This window comes from Macrotis lagotis, chromosome 1 (assembly GCF_037893015.1).
Source record: "Macrotis lagotis isolate mMagLag1 chromosome 1, bilby.v1.9.chrom.fasta, whole genome shotgun sequence".
NCBI classification, from domain to species: domain Eukaryota; kingdom Metazoa; phylum Chordata; class Mammalia; order Peramelemorphia; family Peramelidae; genus Macrotis; species Macrotis lagotis.
Genome location: NC_133658.1, coordinates 644,875,112 through 644,899,451, shown reverse-complemented (window position 1 = coordinate 644,899,451; position 24,340 = coordinate 644,875,112). Strand labels below are relative to the sequence as shown.

The following is a 24,340-nucleotide window of genomic DNA, read 5'->3' as shown; positions in this document are numbered from 1 at the left end:
CAATTGGGGAATGGCTGAACAAATTGTGGTGTACATTATGGAACACTCTTGTTCTATTACAAACCAGGAGGGATGGGAATTCAGAGAAGCCTGGAAGGATTTGCATGAACTGATGGTGAGCAAAATGAGCAGACCCAGAAGAACACTGTACACCATAACAGCAACATGAAGATCAATCTTAATGGACTTGCTCATTTCATCAATGCAACAATCAGGGACAATTTTGAGGTATCTGCAAAGGAGAATACCATTCATATCCAGAGAAAGAATTGTGGAGTTTGAACAAAGACCAAAGATTATTACTTTTAATTAAAAAAAAACACCTTATTTTATTATGTGATCTTGCTATCTTTTATATTTTGTTTTTTTCCTTAAGGATGTGATTTTTCTCTCAACACATTCAATTTTGATCAGTGTACAGCATGGAAGCACTATAAAGACTATCAGACTTGCCAGAAGCAAGATTAGGGGGAAAAACTGAAATTCAAAATAAACAATAAAATAAATAATTAATTTTTGAGTCCTGGCAAAATGTGAGAAAAGCCTAAATTGGAGGAATGATAAAGAGAAGGGGATAGATGTAGGAGATGACAAGGAGGCAGGATCAACAATATATAACAATAAATATTGAGCAAGGGAGAGTGACAACACTGAAGTTAAGAATGTAGATGGTGTTGCCTTCAATAGAAAGAAAGAAGTCCAAAAGAGGACTAGCCTTTTGGCAAGAAAGGATTAGCTCTGTTTTAGATGCCAATAGCATATACAGTTTGAAATACACAAGAAGCAGATGGAGATGAACTGCTGGAACTTAGAAAAAGATGAAGACTGGATAAAAGTAGGAGTTATCTGCATCAAGATGATAATTATATCCTTGGAAGCTGATGAAAGTACATTGCCTTGGGAGACAGCCATAGTCAGGAGTTACGATATCAGACATAGATCAGAAAAGAAGATGGAGGAGATGAATAGGTGAAGGGGAGGAGGGGAGAGAGAGGCAGGCAAGGAGACAGATGGACAGACAGAAAGTCACAAAGACAAGAGGGTATTAAAAGTGTGGTCAATGGTCAGATGTTCCAGAGAGGTCAGGAAGGATAAAAATTGAGAAAAAAACTATTGCTGGTAATTTTACAGAGAAAAATTTTGGATGAGGGTTGAGGTTCAAAGTCACACTGAAAAAAGCTTAAAAAAAAGAATGGGAGAAAAGAGAAAGCAGAGGCAACAACTGTAAATAGTTTTCTAGCAGTTTGATTAGGAAAGGAAGGCAAGATCTAACTTGATAGGATGAGGAAATGGTTGATTTTCAAAAAGTAGGAGACTTGAGTACCCACTGTAGGTAACAGGAAAGGAACCAGGTGGGAGAGAGAAACTAGAGAAGTACAGAGGGGGAGGGGGAGAGAGGGGGAGAATGAATGAGAATGAATATGAATTTGATGGAAAAGACCAAAGGGGATGAGATCAGGTCTCATATAAAAAGTTTAGTTTTGGTTGGGGAAAAAGTCACCTAATTAGAGCATGATATCAGCAGGTTGTATGATACAGTGGAGAGAAAAGAAAGAAAAAGGAGTATATCCCATGACAAGTGGTTTCTATTTTATCAACCAAATCTGAGGCAAGGTTCTCATCTGAAAGGCTGAAGAAGGGGTAGTAGGGAAGATCTGAGTAGAGATGTTTTGAACAGCTTCTGTGGGAAGAAGGATAGAAAATCAAGTAAGGAGAATGAAAGCAATTATCTTGCTTAGGTGAAGGGCCCATATGAAATTAGAAAAGCATAAATCTAAATGGATACAGTCTGCTTAAGTGCCTGATTCCTCCAGCTCCATTCATAAGTATATCAGCAGTAGTAGTCAAAGCAAATGATGGGATATATCTGGAGTTGGTGTCAGGCAAGACAAGAACATTTTTACATATAAAAATATATTTAAAAGGCTCCAAGGGGCAGCTAGGTGGCGTAGTGGATAAAGCACTGGCCCTGGAGTCAGGAGTACCTGGGTTCAAATCCGGTCTCAGACATTTAATAATTACCTAGCTGTGTGGCCTTGGGCAAGCCACTTAATCCTGTTTGTCTTGCAAAAGCTAAAAAAAAAAAAAAAAAAAAAAGTCTCCAAGCAAAATTGTCTTAATAACAATAACAATAGTGAAAATATTTTGACATTGCAATGAACTTTTGAAAAACACTGATCATCACTTCATGTTAATCTTCAATGTACAAAGAACACTTTAACACTTTGGTGTTCTTTATGGACACCAAAGAAAATTCCTCATTAAACACACCCCAAATTAAAATATGCAAATTATTATCTTATTACCTTAGAAAATAACCTAAGGAATTTCCCTTAGCTGTTAAGAAGACTGAAAATGGCCCACAATTTTCTTTGGTTCCAGCAATTTAGGCATGTGGTAGAACTAACCAAAGGACAATCTCTCTCTCTCTCTCTCTCTCTCTCTCTTAGGCTGATACCCCCCCCCAATTTTGAACAAATATGAGTTTTGCTTGACTAGACATTTTTTCCACACTAGACATGATGCAACACACACATACAAACAATAAAGAAAACAAAAAATATATGTTTCTATTGCATTCAAAGTTCATCAATTCTCTCTCTCTCTAGAGGTGGATAGCATTTTTCATCATGAATCCTTTAAAATTGTCTTGGATCACTGTATTGATGAAAAAAGCTAAGTCATTCACAGTTGATCCTCATACAGCATTACTGTTATTATTTTAAATGTTCTCCTTGTTTTACTCACTTTGCATATGAGTCTTTCCAGGTTTTCTGAAACCCGCCTGCTTGCCACTTCCATAGAATAATAGTGTTCCATCACAATCATATACCATAACTTGTTCAGCCATGCCCCAACTGTTGGGTATCCCCACAATTTCTAATTCTTTGTTATGATAAAAAGAATTGTTATAAATATTTTTATTCAAGTGGGTCTTTTTCCCTTTTCTTTAATATCTTTGGGATACAGACCTAGTAGTGATATTGGTAGACCAAAGGATATGAATAGTTTTACTGCTTTTTGGTCATAATTCCAAATTGCTCTCCAGAATGGTTGGACCAGTTCATAAGTCCACCAACAGTGCATTAAGTGTCCCAATTTTTCCATATCCCCTCAAACTCTTGTCATTTTCCTTTTCTGTCATGTTAGCCAATTGACAGGTGTGAGAGTTGCTTTAATTTACATTTCTCTAATCAGTAGTGATTTAGAGATTTTTTTATGTGATTGATAATCCTGATTTCTTCTGAAAATTGCTTGTTTCTATTCTTTGACCATTTATCAATTAGGGAATGATTCATATTTTTATAAGTTGGCTCAGTTCATAACATATCTGAGAAATGCAACCAAAAGATAAATTTTGATGAATTTTGATAAAACTACATTGTCAACAAAAAAAGGACATTTTCCTTAGTTTATTTAAAATTTTAAAAAATAGTGCAGATTCTGAGCTCCAAAGTATATATGAGGAAGTCACTAGGATTGTGCAACAACTATACAGAAGGGGGTGGAACCAAGATGGCAACAAAAGAGGATCCTCAAATAAAACTTATAAATTAAGGACTCCAACTAAATTTTCAAGAGACAGTACCCACAGAGGGACCCAGTAAGGCAGTTCTCCTACTCAAAGTAACCTGGAAAAGAGCAGAAAGGCTCTGCTCCCTGGGGTTGGAGGGGCAGCCGCCAGAGCTAAAGAACTTCAGCCTCCTGGAGGCAGCCCAAGGGTGCTGGGAGCCACAGCTCACAACAGCCGGGGAGTTTCCTGACCTCCACCCCGGGGAGCACCAGGCACAACTTGGGGGATCAGTGGGGGACCTCTGCCAGAGCGAGCATGTGAAGCCCAGCCCTCAGGGCTCACAGTGAGCAGCATGGCCACTGCAGCCCAGATCCAGAACAGGAAGCAGAAGCCAGTAAGCAGGAGCCCCCAGGGCAAGAGCACCCTGAATCTAGGGAGGGAGTGGAGAGACTGCCCAGCTCTGTCCTCTGCACCTGGAACAGAATGCTGGGGTTCTGACCACATTCAGATCCTGATCTCAGTCTAGCCCCCCCCCCAGAACAACAGACCCCCCCCACCTCAGCCCCATGGCAGAGGGGGGCGTTTATGGTCATTCACAGACCAGGAGGGAGGACAGAGACTCACACGCTGAGATCCTTGTGGGAATGTTCCAAAAGCTCAGGAAGCACCCCCAAAACAGGCTTAGGCTGGGAAAGTGAGCAAGCAGAGAAAAAAGAAGAACACCACTGAGAAATATTTTGCCTATGAGCCCAAGAAGAATCAAAATACTCAGTCTGAAGATGAGGAAGCACAAGCTCCTGCATCTAAAGACTCCAAGAAGAACAGAAATTGGGCTCAGGCTATGACAGAGCTCAAAAAGCACTTTAAAAATCAAATGAGGGAGTTAGAAGAAAAACTGGGAAAAGAAAGGAGACAGATGTAGGAAAAACATGTAAATGAAGTCAGCAGCCTAGTCAAGGAAATCCAAAAAAATGCTGAAGAAAATAGCATGCTAAAAACCAGCTTAGGTCAAATGGATAAAACAGTTCAAAAAGTTATTGAGGAGAATGCTTTAAAAAGCAGAATTGGCCAGATGGAAAAAAGAGATAAGAAAGCTCTCTGAGGAAAATAAATCCTTCAGACAAAGAATAGAACTCAGGGAGATTGCTGAATTTATGAGAAATCAGAACTCAATACTTCAAAACCAAAAGAATGAAAAATTAGAAGAAAACATGAAACATCTCATTAAAAACACAACTGATATGGAAAACAGATTTAGGAAAGATAATTTAAAAATTATTGGAATACCTTAAAGTCATGATCAGGAAAAGAGACTTGACATCATTTTCAAAGAATTATTATAGGAAAATTGCCCTAATATCCTAGAAGCAGAGGGCAAAATAGAAATGGAGAGAATCCACCACTCCCCCCAAGAAAGAGATTGCAAAAAGCCAATCCCCAGGAATATTACAGCCAAGTTCCAGAATTCCCAAGTCAAAGAGAAAATATTATAAGCAGCCAGAAGGACACAATTCAAATATCATGGAGCTGCAGTCAGGATCGCACAGGACTTAGCAGCAACTACATGAAAAGCTCGTAGGGCTTGGAATATAATATACCGGAAGGCAAAAGAGCTTAGAATGCAGCCAAGAATGAACTACCCAGCAAGGCTGAACATCCTCTTCCAGGGAAAAAGATGGACTTTCGATGAACCAGGGGAATTTCAAATGTTCCTGTTGGAATGGCCAGAGCTGAACAGAAGGTTTGATCTTCAGATACAGGACTCGGGTGAAGCATAAGAGATTGGAGGAGAAGGGGAAAATATGAGGGACTTAATGATGATGAACTGCATGTATTCCTGTATAGAAAAATGACACTGATAATACTCATATGAACCTTCTCAGTTAACAGAGCAAGTAGAAGGAGATTTTATAGATGAAGCACAGGAGAAAGCTGAATTTGAAGATAAAATATAGTATAAAAATGGAGTCAATAGAAAAAAGTGAAATGTAATGGGAGAAAGAGAAAGGAGAAGGGGAATAGGCCAAGATATTTCATATAATAAGATTTTTCTTTATTACAATGAACTATTGCAATGATATGGAAAGGGGGAAGGCAATGGGGAATGAGGGTATCTTCGCTCTCATCAGTGGTGGCTAGGAGAGGAAACAGCATATATACTCAATGGGGTATAGACATCTGGAGTAAGAAGGAGGTGGGGGCAGCGGGAAGGGGTTGGGATGTGAACGATGGAGGAGAGGATGGACCATGGGCGAGAGTGGTCAGATATAACACATTTTCTTTTTCACTTCTTGCAAGGGGCTGGGATTAGATGGCTTGTCCAGGACCATAGGGCCAGGTGGATGCTGAGGGGGCTCAGGGCCTCTTGGCCCCAGGGCCAGAGATCTGTCTGCTGTGCCACTCAGCACCCTACAGCAGAGTCAGAGTGAAAGGAGAGAGAAAATATAGTACAAAGTAGTGGAGAAATGCAAAAGGAGGGAGTTGAGATCAGCAATAGCAATGGTGGAAAAATATAGAAGTAACTTTTGTGATGGACTTATAAAGAATGTGATCCACCCACAACAGAGTTGGTGGTATTGGAACACAGACTAAAGCACATTTTTTATTATTAGTATTTTTTGGGGGGGCGGGGTGCAGGGCAAATGGGGCTGGGTGGCCTGCCTGGGGCCGCATAGCTGGGTGATCGTTGGGCATCTGAGGCCGGATTTGGACCTGGGTGCTCCTGGCTCAAGGCCCAATGCTTTGTCCATCACCCAGCCGCCCCTACTATTATTACTATTTTATTTTATTTTATTTTGGGTCTTTTTTTTTCTTTTTTTTGGTTTTTGCAGAGCAGTGGGTTTGGGGTGGCTTGCATGTCACACAGCTGGGTGATTGTTGGGTACACGGGGCCGGATATGGGCTAGGGTGCTCCTGGCTCCAGGGCTGGTGCTCCGTCCACTGCGCCACCTGGCCATACCTACAATTATTACTATTATTTTTTTAATTTTAATTTTTTCTCTCCCCCTTTACTTTATCGCTCAAACGAGTCTATATTTTTTGGGGGAGGGGGTATTTTGTTTATTATTAAACAAGAATATTTTATTAATGTATAAAAAACATTATTTGTACAAAATGAGAATAAATATTAAATAAAAAATTTTTTAAAAACCCAACAACTATACAGAAATCAGCTAAGAGTGAGAGGCTTAAAGACAAGGTTCCAGAGTTTTGAGTTAACCTTCTGTGATTTTCCCAGTCCCAGGCCCTAATTTTCACAACTACTAAGATCCTTCTCTTCCACTTCTGAAACTCTCTTTAAAGATTCCAGTCATTTCAACATTTTCAACTGTTACTCCTTCATGGATGATTCTCAAATTTAAATCTCCAGACCTTTTTTCTTTCACATACTCCAGTCCTACATCTCTAAATTACTGCTAGACATTTTCATATATTCAATTAGCTATGTTGCCACAACATAAAGCTTAATATGTTTAAAATATAACTTGTTTCCCTCTTCCCTTGCTTGATGCTATTAACACTACTAGCATTCTGTCCATAATTCAAAGGTAAAACACTGATGCCATCTTTGACTCCTCCCTTCCTCTCTTCTACCCTACTTCCATCTAGTCACATAGTTCTGGGGCTTCTTTATAATACTTTTAAAAGCTTAATTTTCATCACTGCTTATAACCTTATATCTCAAGGCAAATGATTAGCTTACTGCAATATCTTACCTATTAATATTTCTACTTCTGGTCTTTACTTATCAAATTCATCTTTCACAAAGCTACCAGTTTAATTTTCCTGAAATGCCACTATCATATCATTTCTCTGCTCAGACACCTTCAGTGCCCCACTTTATCTACAGGCCTTGCACAATCTATCTTCAAACTCATTTTTCCAATTTTATCTATCATACTCCTTTGCATGAATGCCCTACTTCAGTCAGACTAGACTAATTCACTATTTCCCCATAAAGACTCATGTCCTTCTACCTCCAGCCCTATCCACATTTTTCAAACCATTACACAATTTCTAACTACTCAATGATACCCTTTCAAGCCACTGCAAAAATTCTAACTACTTATTGATACTCAAGGATACCAATAGTAATCTCTAAAATGTTTAGTTGCTAATGTCTGTACTATTTATTGTATGCTTGAAATATACTCTCTCTTACTGCTAAGCTTTGTTTTTAAGTCATATGTGTATTACTGATACACAACTAAAAGATTTAGTCTAAGAAGGGACTTTAAAGATCTTCTGGTCCAATACCTTGATTCTGCAGATGAAGAAAGTGAGGATCAGAGGAGCTAAGTAGCCTAAGGTCATCCAGGCAAGTAAGAGCAGAGCCTGGACCTGACCCTGAATCCAGCACTTTTAATTACCCTTTACTGCTTTGTCATTTCAACTAGACTGCTAACATCTCTGAGAACAGGGATTCTCTTTTGTCCTTATCCTTACTGTATATGCCTTGCACAAACTATGTGAATGATTGACTGAATCACTTACAGTTCCTCAGTGCATCCAATGCCCACCGCTCCTCAGAGACAGGAAAATGCTGTTCTGGGATAGTACTCTGATAATCCATTCCAGACTCTTTAAATGACTCTTCTGTTTGTTCCTTTTCAAACTGTCTTTCAACCAGTAGATCACTGATCTCTGATTTCCCAGATGTAACTGATGAAGAAGACTGAGGTTTTGACATTAAAGGAGTCTCTGATCCTATGTGTTTTTCTGCTCAATGGAGAAGAAAAGGTGCAATGTTTATAAATGGTAGGACCTAAATACCAAAGTAATGTTCTTACCTGCTTCCCTAAGGAAAAAAGAAATTCTATATATGTTCAAGTATCTTAGATAGAAACTTCACAAAAAGCAAAGAAAACTATCCCTAGAAATGCTTATAGTCTTCACCTTCAAGAATTCAAGTGGAATCTCAACTGCATGGACTATCCTGATAATTCTGCAATGTTAGATCAGTAGCTCAAATCTATGAATTAGAGAATCCTTCGAAGATTCCTTAAAATTTAATATGATATATTAATTACATTTTTCCTTGAGTTAATAGGAATAAGCTTACCTGGACTCTGAAGACTAGAGGTAGAAACACCATGTGATTCCTCCTTCAGTTTTGAAGCTTCTTCTTCATCACGCTCTCCTCTGCAGAAAGATAAAAACCATCCTTCATGACCATCAGGTACCTAGCATCACTGCATCAAAATATACAAGATAAAAAAATCATGCTAATTGAAAATCAATGCAAAAACTCACTCGCAGGGGGGTGACTCTGGAAGTGGAATGGGCTTTGTGGACTGTTCCTTTACTGTCAGGGCCATCCTGCCAATCAAGTCCTGCCAGCTACAGGAAGTTTCAAGAGGTTGTTGAGGTGGGGGTAGGGGATGGCACAGGAGGGGAGGGAGGGAGAGGAAAAAAAAAGAGAAAATAAAGAGATTAAATTTAATCCAACATACATTTAATAAAGACCCAAGAAGTAAGCTTATGATGGGTGCTGGGAAAATGTGTGTGTGTGTGTGTGTGTGTGTGTGTGTGTGTGTGTGTGTGTGTGTGTGTATCCTTGCCCCAGAAGAGGATAAACTTCTTTAAAGATTAGAGGGGAAGAAGATTCAGTCTCCAGTCAGTGTTTTTGTAGCACAACTAATTCAAGTCATTAAACTAATCAGAAATATTATGCTTTGAGACTAACAGAAAATTTTAGGGAGAAAAATATAATTGAAACTGTCACTTACACTGCTTTTTCAGAAACTGTCTGTGCCACCAATTCATAAATTTGGGCTCCATTGTCTGACATAGAGATGACAAATAATGCTTTGTTATCTGGAAGAGAGCGTTATAAAAAGTTATTCAAATCATGGATCAAACAGAAATATACTGAACCAGAAGATGTTGTTGATATATTGCTATTATTGAGTTAAACATTATTACTGTATTGCATTCATTTTAACTGTAGATGTGACCGTCAAACTTCAACTACTCTAAACTCTTTAAATGTTCCTTTATTTTACCTAAGACAAAAAAAATTACTACTCTTCATGTACATAATGGCATGTTAGAAAAGCTCACAGAATCCAGGGATCTCAAAACAATAATTTATACATACACATACACACACACACACACACACACATCTCCATACAAAATTTACATATTATTGTTTCACTTTACAAGTAGGAAACAAAGTTCATTAAGCTTTTCCAGGTTTATCCAAGAAGAGAATTTGATGTTTCTTGTCCTAATTAGAAAACATGCTATTTCTAAAGTGACTTTATAATGAACCATAAGTTGTAGCTTTACTCAGTGGAAGTACTTGCCTGTTGCAACTTGCCGAACCAACACAGTATTCAATTTGATTACAGGGCTGAATGTATGTTTGCTATCGGCTGTAGATGCTAGAATTTTACTATGACATCTCAACACCAGTCTATCATCCTGCTTTTGTAACAATACAAGGATGTCCTCTAGCAGCAATGTGTAAAGATCTAAAAAAAAGAGAAGATATCACACATTTATACCCAACTCCACAGGGGGGAAAAAAGAAGTATGATGATGTATGAGGCCTAAGAATCAGTTTGCTTCCTTTTAATACCCAAAATTCACTCAGCACTTTAAGAACTGCATGGTATCTCAGTCAATAAAGATTGAATAAGTATCTATTACATGCCAGGCACTGTACTAAGTAGTAGGGATACAAAAAGGGAGAAAAGACAGTTCCTATCCTCAAGGAGCTCACAATTTAATGGTGGAACTTACATTCAAATTTATTATTTCATTTAAGCCTCAAAACAACTCAGTAAAGTCATTAGTATGGGTTTTATTATCCCCATTGGATAGACTGAGGAGGAGTAAATGATTTGTCCACAATCAGTCATTAAGTGTTAGAAGCAGAATCAAATTAAAATCTTCCTGACTCTGTATGCAGAAGATACTACTTTGCCAAATTTCCCTTGATTACAAATGAAATGTTTTAAAACAGTAGGACTTGGGCAGGGATGGAATTGGGGCATGGAAAAAGCCCACTGCTAGTTTCTGGAATGATATTTATGTGAATGTTAAGTAAATGTTGGCTATAGCTGGGGCATGGAGCACAGTGCCTGGCACACAGGAGCACTACACATTTGAAATGAAAATGAAATGAAATACATTTCAGAATTAACCAAAACAAAGAAGCAAAAACAAGAGGCCGACAAAGCAGAGCTTCATATTTATAAGCTTGTTTGAGATAGTGCTGAAACATGAAGGAAATTTAACCTTCCTCTCAATCCTACATCCACATTCCCTTTCTCCCTTGATAAAAAAAAAAGCAAAAATTAAAAACAAATCCAAAAAAATCAACTGGAAAAAGACATTCAACCTACCAATAGTCTTATCTCTATTCACCTTCCATACCAATGGTCCTTCATGAATCATCTTCCTCTTTGTTAAATCCAAATTCTGTCAAAATGAGAAAAGCAGACACAAGTAGCATCTTGAAAGTCAGAGTGAGGTAAGTATTTTGTCAAAACGTGTACCTTCAACATTACCATCACCAATGCAAAAAGTTAATTCATTATTTAAATTTGAACTATTCATATAAAGGCATTACTCTTTCTAAATTATCTGTACAAAGGATAAAATACAGAGATGGAGTAATTAATACAAAATGATACAAAGGAATGAAGAAAATACAGAAAAGCAATTGCTTTTTCAATGTTACTCTCATCATCAACCAGTCATTTGATCCTGAATATATATCTTGGGTAGCCCATAGGACCACTGTTAATATTCGGTGTAAAAAAGATTAGATGATCAAGAGGCTTTAAATATTTCCAATAATCAGTTGAAAAAATCATCTTTTTGTTATTCTCTTAGCCAAGAAAGGAAAGAGTATTAGGACAACAAGAGGGTAAACATATTTAAACATACTTATTTGCAAAGAATTATACCACACAATGAAGTCTGTTTCAATACATATTCAAGAAATCTACCTAAATTGGTTACATAGTAAGGGCAGCATTTAATGAAATTTTATCTTTAGGGATACTCAAAAGCAGTCAAGAAAAAATAATTATGTCTACTAGAAGTAGAAGAAAGTATGGGTTTTGTTATTGCCCAAACTTTATACAATTGTGCTTTTTTGCACTTTCCTTAAGGAAGGATCACTAAAATATCTTGCTCAACCCAAAAATCTAGAAAATACATTTAGTAAATGGCATTTTTTCCCCACAAACCACAGAACAATTTTTTTTTAAAATTCAATCATAATTAGCATCCCTGAACTTTTTGCAAGCTTCTTATAACCCTGTCCCAAAAGAGTCAAGTCTGTACAAAAATACAAACATGGCTAGTATGTCATCTCTTCATGATGTGGTAGTAAATTCTAGAAAACTTGGCTAACTATTACTCTTATGTTAAACTGAACTCTATGAAAACTATTAAGATCATTAGACAATTCTCACCCTGAGCTCTTCAACATTTGGATACTCGGACAGCTTCAAGTTAGATGTATCAAGGCGGCGCTGATAATCTTCTAAGCGCTGGAAATTAGATAATAGGGAGCCAGGATTATTGCTTTAGTGAAGTGATGCTCAGATAAGTGTTGTTATTTGATGCTGTACCAGGGCACAATGACCTTGATATACTAGTTAAAGAACTAAGTCTTTCCCTGTAATTTTCCAATAACAAAAACAGCTGGCATTTCAGGGATTTGTTTCCCTTTTACTAGTCCCACTTTTTCCTTCCCTTGTTACCTTTATAGCTAGGTGTTTTTTGATCTTTACCTGTTTGTTCTCTGCCTCCTTGACAGCTTGATTCACATAATTTAGGATTTGACGACAGTGATCTGCTGCTTTCTTCACTTTTTCTCTTTCCTTGGGCCGTTCTGAAATTGGGTAAGATAGATAAAAGTTTCAAAAATGATAGAAATTTGATAAGATGCAAAATGGAATTTGTTCCAATTCATTAAATAATTAACTCTAATACTTTAGTTTTTTTTCTTATCTGGTTGAAAATTTATAAGTTCCAAAATGTCCAGATAGTATCAGTCAATGTCAAGTCACTAAACAGGTTTGAAAAAATTTCTCTTGGTAGTAAACCTATTAAAACAGTATAGCAAAAGACTTCTGCTAACTGCATTATTTTAAAAAATAAAGTGTCAAAGTGTAGAGTTCCATATGTAAGGAACCATTTTTATTTTAAGATATAATTGTTTGAGGGCAGCTAGGTGGTGCAGTGGATAGAGTACCGGTCCTGGAGTCAGGAGGACCTGAGTTCAAATTTGACATCTTATATCCTGTTTTTATATCATATTTATATTATATTTATATTATATCCTTAATTACCTAGCTGTGTGATCTTAGGCAAATCACTTAACCCCATTCCCTTGCAAAAACAACAAAAAAAGATACAATTGTTTGACGAATGCTAGAAATCCAAATAACTCCATAAAAAGTATTTCAATGAATGTGAAATCAGATTTAAATAGAGGGGAAAAAAAGGTTTACAAAATTCACATCATCAAAAAAGAAATTCAATAAAAGATGTTAAGAATTTAAGGAATACTATAATCAGTTATCAAAGTTATAATTCCTCAGATAACTATAACCTAGTCACATTGTTCAAATATAATAAAACATAAAATTTAATTGGATTTTTAGTAAGACAAAATCCTAACTATGCAATAAGAGGTAAATTATTATTTCTAGGAAGAACTATAATTTTCAATTTCCTGATTTATATATTCAAATTCTGAGGTTTTATATTAGATGAGTGAAAGTTTAGTTGCATTACATTATTTTAAAAGCTATAAGTACATGAGAAGTCAAGAAAATTGATTTTGTTTTAATTTTCACCTAAGCAAAATTAGTATTACAGAATTACAGTAAGTATTTTATGCATCTCTGAATGGCCTGAACAAAATCAAAGAATTATATATACATAGGCACTTCAACCTAGAAGAACCCTTAAAAAGAACATTTAGTCCAATGCTTCTCAATTACCACGGCTTGGCAAATTTCCACCAATTCATAAGACATTTACCAGCAAAAGACTGCTACTTCTTAAAAACAAGACTTGAAGAGCTTTTAAAAACTAATTCCTTTTCAGCAATTTTCTGTCTTCCATTTCCTTCCCCTAGCTTTCTCCACACTAGATTTCCAAACCTCTGCCCTTAAGGTATTTGGAATTGTCTAGAAGGGAGTACATAAATTCAAATATATCATCAGTCTAATGTACAGTTTGAGAAATGATGATCAAATTCAACTGTCTCCTTTACTCTTCAACTTAATTTATAGGCAAAGATAAAATTTCCCTTGATTCTGGTGAAACTTGCACTATACAAGTATAGCCCATTTTAAAGAGGCCACAAAATAGACTAAGGAATATCATAATTGAAAATCCTGCCATATCATTTGGTTAGCCAGTCAATAAATACTTATTAGATGCCTACTATATATCATGCCACCATGTATAGGCTACCTATATACTATATACCACTGTACTAAGCGCTGGGGATACAAAAAGAAGCAAAAGACAGTCTTCTGCCTTCAAGGAGATTACAGTCTAATGGTGGGGAAAACCAAACAAGCTTTATATATAACAAGAAAAAAGGAAGGCACTAGAATGAACAGGGTTTGGGAAAGGATTCCTAAAGAGCAGAAGTGTCAAACTCAGAGCACTCCCAAATACCTTCAAGACTTCTGAATGCTCTAGAAACAAAATAAAATGTAACTGAAAAATGTTTAACAAAAATATATTATAGATGATAAATGTTAATTTGAGTTTTCCAGGTCAATATGCAACCAACTCATAGGGATTGTTTCTATTTGAGTTTGATACCATGCTGAAAAAATGGGATTTTTAGATGCATTTGAAGGAATCCAGAGAAACCAGGAAGCTGAGCTAAGGAAGAGCACTCTAGTCATGGGGAGCAGCCCAAATGTTCAGAGCCAACCAATGGCATGCCTTGTGTGAGGATAGTCAGGAGGTCAGTGTCACTGGAACAAAGAGTATATGCTGGAGGATAAGATGTGAAAAGACTGAAAAAAGTAGGAGGGTGCTGTTACGAAGGGCTTTAAATGTGGAATTTTTGTATTTGATCTTTGAGGTAGGGAATCACTGGAAGTAACTGAATTAGGGTTGGGGTAAAGGGTGGAAGGTGACATTACTGGATCTGTACTTTTAATAGCCTGGAAGTGAACTGAGGGGGGTCAAAGAATTAGAGTAGAGATCATGCTATGGATGAAAAGAAGGATTAGGTAAGGGAAAGCTGGTAGAAGAGGGGATGTGACCTGAGAGGTCAAAGGATTAGAGGACTTGGAGTGAGGTGCAGTAAGGGAAAGCAAAAGGAAAACAAGTTTGCAGATATGGAGATATGGAGGTGCTATGAGGGACTATCTAATAGGAGGAAGTATTTTATGACTTTTCCATTTAAGTGGGAATACTGTACCTGTGTATTTAGCAATATTATCTAGCAGAAGGGGATATTTAGTGAGCCTCTGCATTTGAGTAGGAATAATATCCTTTAGCTGCAGTCGACGGCACAGTGGATTACTCTCAGCCTCCTAAAATTAAATAGCATGAAATTAAACTGCAATTGTCATTTATATTAAAGCTATAATTACTTGAACATGTATAATCAACTTATTCATAATATATTTTCTATATATAGCTATACTCCACATTTCCAGTAATTAAGGCAGAAAATGCCATGATTTATTACCAATATTTTACAAACTTATTGTGTCTTGAATCAAGTACAGGAAGAAGAGTATTACTACTTTCTTCCTACATTACAGACAGTTATTATCACTTGTAATAAAGTGAAGTCATTCCCTTCCAGTGACATTATCAATTTCATTTTAAAAATTAAGAATCTATGTACCATTTTCCCCAATCAAACTATATTTTACTGTGCTTGATCTCCTCTTTGATAAATTGGTGAGCTAAAGTGGTATTTTTTCACTGAAATGGGCACAACACCACAATGTATCTACAATAATTTTCTTTCCCAAAGTACATGCTTTGTTTATCTTGAGTCAGGCTTTTGTTCTATTACCTTCAACCTAGTATCCTAATAGATGCAAATTATTTCCTCATCATACATCAATAACATTAATGAATATTTGTGGCAGGTGTCTTGATCCAACATTCTTTTTATCAAAGTTTTATTGACCTCTCCACAATGCTAGTATTCTACCTCCAGAAATGATTTAATGGAGATAATCCAGGAAATAATCTTGATTTAAGACAAATGCCAGACAAAATTCTAGAAGGTGAATTAATTTTAATTATACTCCTAGTCTATCCTAGCTTTGTAAGAGCCAAGACTGGTACTATAGTGCTGATTCAGTAACTCAGTTCACCTGCACAAAAGTCTGGAATCGAGAGTCCTTTTTCTGGCGAGACTTGATCATTTCCAGGGCAAAAGGCTGGTTACTACAGAAGGTAGCAGCTGCATGTTTCAACTTCTCCTCTCCTGCTCCACTGAACTGTGCCAAGAATGCAAGGGAAACAACAGAGAAAGGGGTAATGGCCAATATAACACAAAGTAAAATGATGAACAACCCAAGTCCCTTTAGATTAACCTCTATTTAAGAGAGGAAAGAAACTTTCATCCATTAAAAATAATATCTTTTGTTTGTCACTAAAACAATCAGGTCTTTTCTCATCATCTAAGATCTGGATCTTAGAAGATCAATTTTTCAATCAGAATTCATAGATTATTAGAGTGGAAAAAGGGACTTCAAAGATCCATTTAATTTAAACTTACTTAAAAATCTTAAAAGAGGTCCAAGTCCAGAGTAGTTTAAGTGACCTATCCTAGTTCTTATTCTACAGTTCCCTTTCTGTCAGTGACACATAACTACAATGCACAGAAAAGCTAGTTTTTCAATAGCAGGGTTCATCAAGTGAATTGATATTCTGGGGAAGATGAAGCTTGAATGAAAAGTTTTAATACCTTTATTAACTAATCCTATTTACATATTGACTGTATTCTAGGTGTCCTTCACTGGCTCATCATCACTATCAGGTCCCCTAAACTATGAGTTTCCTCCAAGTTCTATAATGATCTTCTCTATTCCTTCAAGAGTCTCTTGATTGGTAATTCCTTATGTATGCATAGAGTAACTAACTTAAATGAAGCTGACTCCCAGATAGGCAAATTCTGCTGTTTTCTCTCCCCTGATCTCACTATCTTTCCCCTAAATCCTTCCTTCTTCCAAAGCATTTTAGACTCCCCTCAAGTACTATCTACTACATAAAGGTTTTTATGATGTTCATCTTCTTGCCCTCCAATGCTGCTTGCACATATATTTTACATAGACCTATATATGTGCAAAAAAACATATGTGCTTCTTTGTTAGAATACAAGCTGTTTGAGGGAAAGGATTATTATGCTTTTGTCTCAACTGAGGTAGCTGGGGGTATTGTGGAAAGAGAATTGGGCCTGTAGAGAGGAAAATGTGAGTTCAAATTTGGCCTCAGACAATTACTTAGCTGTGCAATCTTAAGCAAATCATCTAAACTCTACTTATCTCTATTTTCTCACTGTAAAATGAGGATAATATATAGCAACTACCTCAAAGGGTTGTTGTGAAAAATTAAAGAGTGAGGCTTAATGAATGCTTGTTAGCTTTGCTCCTTCCTTCCCTACATTCTAAATAGGGTGAAATTATCTTTGATTTTCAATATCTGGGATAGTGTGAATATACCGACATAAATACTCATGGAATATATACAGGTTTTGATAGCATGAAATAATTGGAGTCCCACAGCTGATAGATTTTAGTCAACCTATTCCTTTTTTTGAGATTTTATATAGACATTACTCTAAAATAAAGAATATTCATACCTAACAAAAGGGAGGGGACCTCTCCCTGAAGCTATGAATTATATAATTTCTTTAAACACAAGATCATAGATGACAGCTAGAAGGGACCTGTGAAGCCACGAGTCTAACTTCCTTATTTTTATAGGGAGACAACCTATTCCATTTTATGTTATACTGTTTATAAGAAAAATCACTCCTCTCTTTAAATAAATAAAAATAACACTCAATTTGAGCACTTAATATTACTTATTGTAACCAAGAGAGTTCAGGTTTATAAAGGGTGGCAGCTGCACATTTTAGGAAAAGTTAGATTTATCCAACTTCCACTCTAATTGCAAGTCAATTGGTTCTAGAAATATTCGAAGTAAAATTTTTTACCCAAGTCAATAAATCTTCTCCAATCTCATCAATTACAGAAGTCTCATTCCTCTTTCGAACAGCTTTCATTTGTTCATTCAGACCAACTTAAAAAAAAGCAAGGGGAAAAATCATTCTCAATTTAATCATAAGCTTAAATTTCAACAAATATTTATTAAAGGTCTAATATATGCTCAGCTATATTCTGGAAGAGACAACAATTTGAGAAAAGATATTTTCCCTCATAGAGCAAACAATATAGTGTGCATTTGGGGGAGGCAGAAGGAATATTAATGAAATAAATATACACAAAAAATTATGACAGATATGGCAAATGCATAAGAGAGGTACAAAGCAAGTGCTATGTGAGGTCTAAAGTGGGAAAGATAATTATTTAGTTGGGAGAGGAGGGAGACTGGGGAAGTCTTCAAGAGATAGTCCTCTGAACTGGGCCTTAAAAGATGGTTAGGATTTCATAGATTGGGAGTAGGTAGATAGAGAAACAGCAGTATTTCATATCAATGCAACAATAGCATGAAAAAAAAGGAAAAAATAGGGATCCATGACATGGGTAAACAAACCGATGAGTACTTCAATTTGACTACAATACTACATATAAAGGGCAGTTAACAAAAGGTAAATACAGAAAAAAAAAGTGTTGCCAGGTTTTAGAGGGCCACACTAAGAAGTTTTAAGCTAAAATTTAACTTTAGAAATAAGTAATAGAGAACTTAAGAAGTATTCTGAGCAAAAAACTGACAGGATAAGATTACAAATAAGTACGGTTAATATGACAACCACAGAAAGGATAGAATGAAAGGAGATATAACCCAAGGAGGACAAAAGTAGATCATACTACGGGTCTGTATTAGGATGGTGAAAAGCCAAAGTGACACCAACCCAAGCTTTTGAATTCAGTTGCATGGTTGGTGCCACTGAGAAAGATAACAGAAACAAATATTGGAGAAATAAACCAAGTTTGGCTTTATATACATGTTGATTTGTGGCATAAGTGGGATATACAAGTGGAAGCATCTTGTTTACAGGTTGAGATATAAGACTCAAGAGAAAAATTAGGCTTGTGATATAAATTTGGAAGTGATTTGAATAGAGATTATTAGTTGAAGTCATTAGAAAAAGATAGATCAGTAACACATTCAATACAGAACAGATAAGAGGGTTGAAGGCAGAATTTTGTAAAAACATTAGAAACAGATTTCACACTGGATTTTCAGAGTAGCTTCTCCACTTTTAAAATGGAATCTGTACATTAAGTTAAACAAATGTAGTCATCAATAAGCACTTATAAAATAATTTGTAAATTCCACAAAGTAAAATACTCTTCCTAGAAACTGCCATATTAACAGGCAAGAATTTAGTCAAAAGGAAATACTGTTCAAATCAAAAGATTTCTTCTTATAGATTTGTTATTTCTTTTCAGGCACCATCTTCCTATTTTTTTACACCCTGTGTACTCCAGTGATCAAGCTCAGTGGTAGTCTCTCTTACTGTGAAGCTGAAGAATCTCTTCCAGGTTGGAGAAGATTCTTCTCAGGTCTGATAATGACAAAATCCCCTCTCGGGACACTCGTTGATAGAACACCTGATCAAGAACCTTCAATGTGCGGACATGAGCTCGTTCAGTGTAGAACAACTCTGCACAGAAAAGAAGAGGTGATTTTAGGCAAGAAAAGTCCTATGATGTCAAACAAAATCTCTAACTAGCAGAAGTCAGAGTTCAGAAAAGATGATTTTACAGAATATACAATTTAGTTCAGAGAGGATATATTATTAACTTCTGTACTCAACCGCTTTACTCTGAAAGTGTTTTTGCTGTTTTTATTTGCTCAGGTAAATACCTATCTGATGTCACACTTAAATAGTCAAAAAAGATCTCTGTCTCACATGATCTAGGTGACTGAGGATCATTTAAACTCTCTGAGTCTCAGGGTTCTCCCCATCTGCAAGCAGAGTTGATGCAAAGAGTATTCTAACCAGAATCTATCATTTACTAGCCAGTGACAAAAGGAATTTACCTTTCAAAGATCCAATTTCCTCATGCTGTATTAAATTGGACAATGTATAGAAAAGAATTTGGTAATTTTTAAAACAATCAACAATAATCAATACAATAAAGATGGAAATTATAATACCTCCACTGCCAATCATAAAAGAGTTGCTGCAAGAATCAAAATAGTATCATGCACTTGAAAGAAACACCTTATATAAAGTAAGGGCAGTGGTTTGCACAGTGAATATAGAAGTGAGTCTAAAGTCAGAAGACTTATCTTCCTGAATTCAAATCTGTCCCCAAATACATACTAGCTCTTTAACCCTGGGTAAGTCACTTAACCCTATTTGCCTCAGTTTTCTTATCTATAAAATGAGATGGAGAAGGAAGTAACAAATTATTCCACAATCTTTGGCAAGGAAACCCCAAATGGGACCACCAAAAGTCAGACACAACTGGAAAACAACTGAATACTAACCATCAGGGAGAGAGAGAATCTGGACCTGGGATTTCACTAATCCGGGCAATTCTCAGGTGAGGAAAATATCTCTGCCAAGTGAAATTGGTACCTTCTCTACAATTTACAATCTTAGAGAACTGCCCAGAGTACAGGGGTTAAAAGTGACTTGTTCAGAGTTCCACACACTTGATGTGAACCTAGGGAGGTGGAACTTGAGGTCAGCTCTCTCTTTTCTTAAGCACAAGACCTCCTACTGCCAAGGAGGAAGCATTCATCATTTGCATAGCATAATTCTAAATTTCTGGAAGTTTAAGCTAATAACAATCAATGACCTCACCATAATTAACTTTTTAACAGAACATTACAGTTTTATCAAAACTCTAGCACCATAAATTTATGGGTTTTTGCCAACAAACTTAAGTTCCACAATTGCTATGGTTAAAAAACTTTACTACAGTTAAAAAACCTGTGATTTTATCACATCAGGTGCTCCATGGTGAGTACCTCTTCATGTTTAAGCAGATGATCTTCGTTTACTATTTTGACATAAAAGAAAAAGTCATGATCTGAGGGTCAACCCCATGGTAAGATGTATTCTCTGGACTCAGCTATGCTAGTCTTTGGACAACAGAACTCGTCTAACAACAGGTCCATAATCAGACATAGATCAGTGGGATATGCTGGAGTGTATTTTCTGGCAATGATATCTTTAAGCATCCTTTTGATTACTTCAACTTCACAAACTGGAGTGAGTAGTGATAATACATGTGGGCTACAGTTTTTAGACTGGGTCCTAGGGTCCTATTCAGAAGTGATAATATTTCCTGGTCATATTTTTCCGTCTGGACATAATGAATGGGCACCTAGGTGGTACCCTGGATAGTCAGTAACTAGTCTGACATCTGGGCAAATCACTAAAGCTCTATTTGATTTGATTTTCTCATCTGAAAAATGATAATAAGAGAACTTACCTCCCAGGGAGGTTGCAGTGATAAAATGAGAAAAAGCATTTATAAAACTCTTAGTTCAGTGTCTAGCACATAGTGGCACTGTGTAAATGTTAGTTATTCCTATTATTGTTGTTGATGTAGAAATTCTAGTTCATTCCAGTTCTACTCTAAAGGTAATGGATAGTTTGTTATTATACACTGCCACAAATATATAGTCTAAGGGGGAAAAGTACTCTATAATGACATAGGAGACCTCCGGCATCCACTCCTACTAGCAATGTGCTGGTCTTAGTTGCTTCATCCACAAAAATGGGCATTATAACAAAGGATCAGACCAGATGATCTCTGCTACAAGTTCTATAGTTCTCTATATTCTGAAGGCTGCCTTATCATTTGGGATAATGACCAAAAATTTAGAGATAGTAGATACTTTTAGGGTTCATCTTGTCTTACTTTATTTTATGAGGCTAGGGTACACTGACAGAATTCAAGGTTGCCTTATTCCTACAGAAGATGACAAGGAGGAAAGGGATTAAGCTTACCATTGATCACTTCCTGCCGTTTGATTTCACAAGGTTTTAGCCCTAATAAGACCTCTCTGCTAACAAGCTGCTGCCAATTTGGTGGATCCATTTCTAAGTCATTTTCAAACTGTTCATCTTCACTCTGACTTTCCCCAAAACCTATATTGTCAAGCCTAAAAGAGAGAAGATCAAAATTATTTGAGATCTAATAATAATAATGTTTAAAATCCAGCAATTAGTGATATTAAAATATAACTATCTTAATATATGATTTTGCTGAAAGCTATTTAAAATGAGAACTCACTTTCGAAAAGATTTTGGTGTTCCATGTTCAGGTAACCTAAACAAAGGGAAATTTTTAAAAAAAATGAAAAAATACTAGACTGATACCAAGTGAAATGAGTAGAACCAAGAGAACAAGTTATATAATAATTACAACATTAATGAAAAATAACCTCTAAAATTCTGATAACCGTTGACCAATCAGTGACCAATCAGTACAATGACTTCAGATGAGGCATACTTCCCTCTTTTGGCAGAGAATAAGTAATGGACTAAAGGAGCAGAGAATAAGCAATGGACTAAAGGAGTTATATATTTTCAGACATGATGAATGTATGACAATGCTTTGTTTGAAAATGTTTAAGTGTTACCAGAGAGGCTTTCTCCGGGATGAAGAAATGTTGCTAGGTATTGTTAATGATGCAAAAAAACCAAAATGCAAAACTAAAGAAATACATATTAGAAAGCATTAAGTTCAGAAGGTGATAGACAAGCAGGGCAGTTTTGTTACTATCATATTAAATTTAATACAGATTTTTAAAAAACACAATGTAATAGAAATTCATATTTTCATATATATTATATAATCCTTATTTCTCCTCCTTGAATACTGAAATGTTCAATATATGGTGACTTTGGTCAAGTTCATAATAAAAATCATTGATGGAAAAAGAAATGCATGTCATACATTCAGTTAAAGTATAGACTAAATCCTCAATGACATAAAAGTAATTTTTCTAAATATTATAATAGTTTAACATTATCTTTTCTTGGAGCTTCAGTATTAGTTCAGTTTGGATGACAATTTTCAAAAGGTTACTTGTGAAGAAGAGAGGTTATTTATCAAGTCATATTATATGCTTATTGTTCCAAAGTAATTAAACAATGCCTTAAATTCTCACTGACTGGGTGATCAACATTACCTTTCTACTTCACTTTCCTCCTCCTGCAATTGGTCTAATGGTGGAGCTGGGAAATCAAAGACTGTATTGGGAGTTCGTGGTGTACCATCTGTAGAATCTCCAGAACCAGGTGCTTCTCCAATGGGTTTTGAACCTGCAAAAAAGAGATCAAGTATTTAAATATCACTCAAATTCACTAAAGCAAAATTTTTGTCAATTACACATATTTTTTTAAAGAAACCCAATCTAATCTTCAAAAACAAATGAAGGGTTGGGTCCAAGAAATATCTAAAGATATTAAATTCTGCCCTGAGTAATTTGGGAAACAATTTCTAAGGTTTATGAATAGTCCAGATTTGAGCAATTCAGAAGTTACTACTTTCTGATAAGTAATAAAAATTCAAAATAAGTAATTATGAGGTTAGATTAATTCTTGATTGCTATAATCCAACAGAATAGGCCTCTTATTAACCAAGAATCTGAAACATGTTGCCTTATAGCATCAACTTACCCATTTCATTCTCTTTCCCTCCCTCTTGGGAGGCACTCGTCCCTGTAGTCAAAGAAGACATGGGATTAGCAGGCACATACATAACATCTGCTACATCACTGGAGATTCCACTCTGGCGCAACTTGGCAGAGTCCTGAGGTTCAGGACTCACTGATGAGGGTGTGGATAAGTGCTTGGGATGGCGCTGCTTTTGTAGTTCCATGGCTCTGCCAACTGAACAGATAGAAAATAATTAGAAATCAGGAAGGCCAGAATAAAATTCTGATTTTTGCTAATTCAACAAAGTATTTCCTCAATAAAAGTGAAAATGAGCTTTATATAAATATCTAAACCACCAAGAAGCGATGAAAATCTATATGCAAAAATGGCTACAAGTGCAAGTGGTTATAAATTTGCCTATATTTGTCTCTTGGATTGGTGTCACTTTTAACTCTTTAAAAATTCATCTAATGAAATAAACATCTGATTTTCCAAGTGGAAACAATGAATAATGAAGCATTTTCAAAACCAACATACTTGCGCTGCTGTCATGACGGCTTGGCCTCCTTGGGGGTCCTAAAATGCTTGGAAATCCTCTTCTCTTCACTTTTTCTTCGCCTTCCTTATCTTTCTTTATACTTTGCTATAGTAAACAATCAAAAATTAAAAAACATGTAATATCTTTTAGTATCAATTTTATCTTGGTCCTTGAAAATAAAACTATATTCTTGAAAGTTGGGTGGAAATCAAAATGACTATAAAGGTTTACATACATTAACTTACTATTCACTTATACTTAAGATCAAGTATGTAAATATACCATGGGAGTAATGTAGAAAATTCATTCATGATTAAATGAGTTGATTACAATGGTACTAATAGGGTACCTTCATAGGACTGATCTTTTAGTATATCAGACTTGATTTGTTTCATATGTTGTGCTTATATATTAAAATACAAGAGTCCTTGATGTCTTTTATATTTGAAATTTCAATCCATTAGCACACATATGAAATATTTACTAAATCTCTCTTTTTTTAGGT

The 24,340-nt window shown here is 35.9% G+C and overlaps 1 protein-coding gene across 3 annotated transcripts in view; it reads right to left on the bottom strand.

Annotated features, from left to right (window-relative positions):
* Window positions 1–24,340, bottom strand: part of ARHGEF12 (Rho guanine nucleotide exchange factor 12) — a 205,178-nt gene that overhangs the window by 14,515 nt on the left and 166,323 nt on the right. For all 3 annotated transcript variants that reach the window (XM_074215280.1, XM_074215282.1, XM_074215281.1), the window contains 17 exons: window positions 23,835–23,940; window positions 23,319–23,531; window positions 22,829–22,961; window positions 21,928–21,963; window positions 21,642–21,796; window positions 19,188–19,334; window positions 17,700–17,785; window positions 15,853–15,978; window positions 14,937–15,051; window positions 12,271–12,371; window positions 11,950–12,027; window positions 10,870–10,945; window positions 9,826–9,993; window positions 9,244–9,331; window positions 8,768–8,854; window positions 8,577–8,656; window positions 8,009–8,233 (listed from right to left, as the gene is read on the bottom strand). In XM_074215280.1, the coding sequence (XP_074071381.1) occupies window positions 8,009–8,233; window positions 8,577–8,656; window positions 8,768–8,854; window positions 9,244–9,331; window positions 9,826–9,993; window positions 10,870–10,945; window positions 11,950–12,027; window positions 12,271–12,371; window positions 14,937–15,051; window positions 15,853–15,978; window positions 17,700–17,785; window positions 19,188–19,334; window positions 21,642–21,796; window positions 21,928–21,963; window positions 22,829–22,961; window positions 23,319–23,531; window positions 23,835–23,940 (2,020 nt within the window). The remainder of the gene's footprint in view (window positions 1–8,008; window positions 8,234–8,576; window positions 8,657–8,767; window positions 8,855–9,243; window positions 9,332–9,825; window positions 9,994–10,869; window positions 10,946–11,949; window positions 12,028–12,270; window positions 12,372–14,936; window positions 15,052–15,852; window positions 15,979–17,699; window positions 17,786–19,187; window positions 19,335–21,641; window positions 21,797–21,927; window positions 21,964–22,828; window positions 22,962–23,318; window positions 23,532–23,834; window positions 23,941–24,340) is intronic.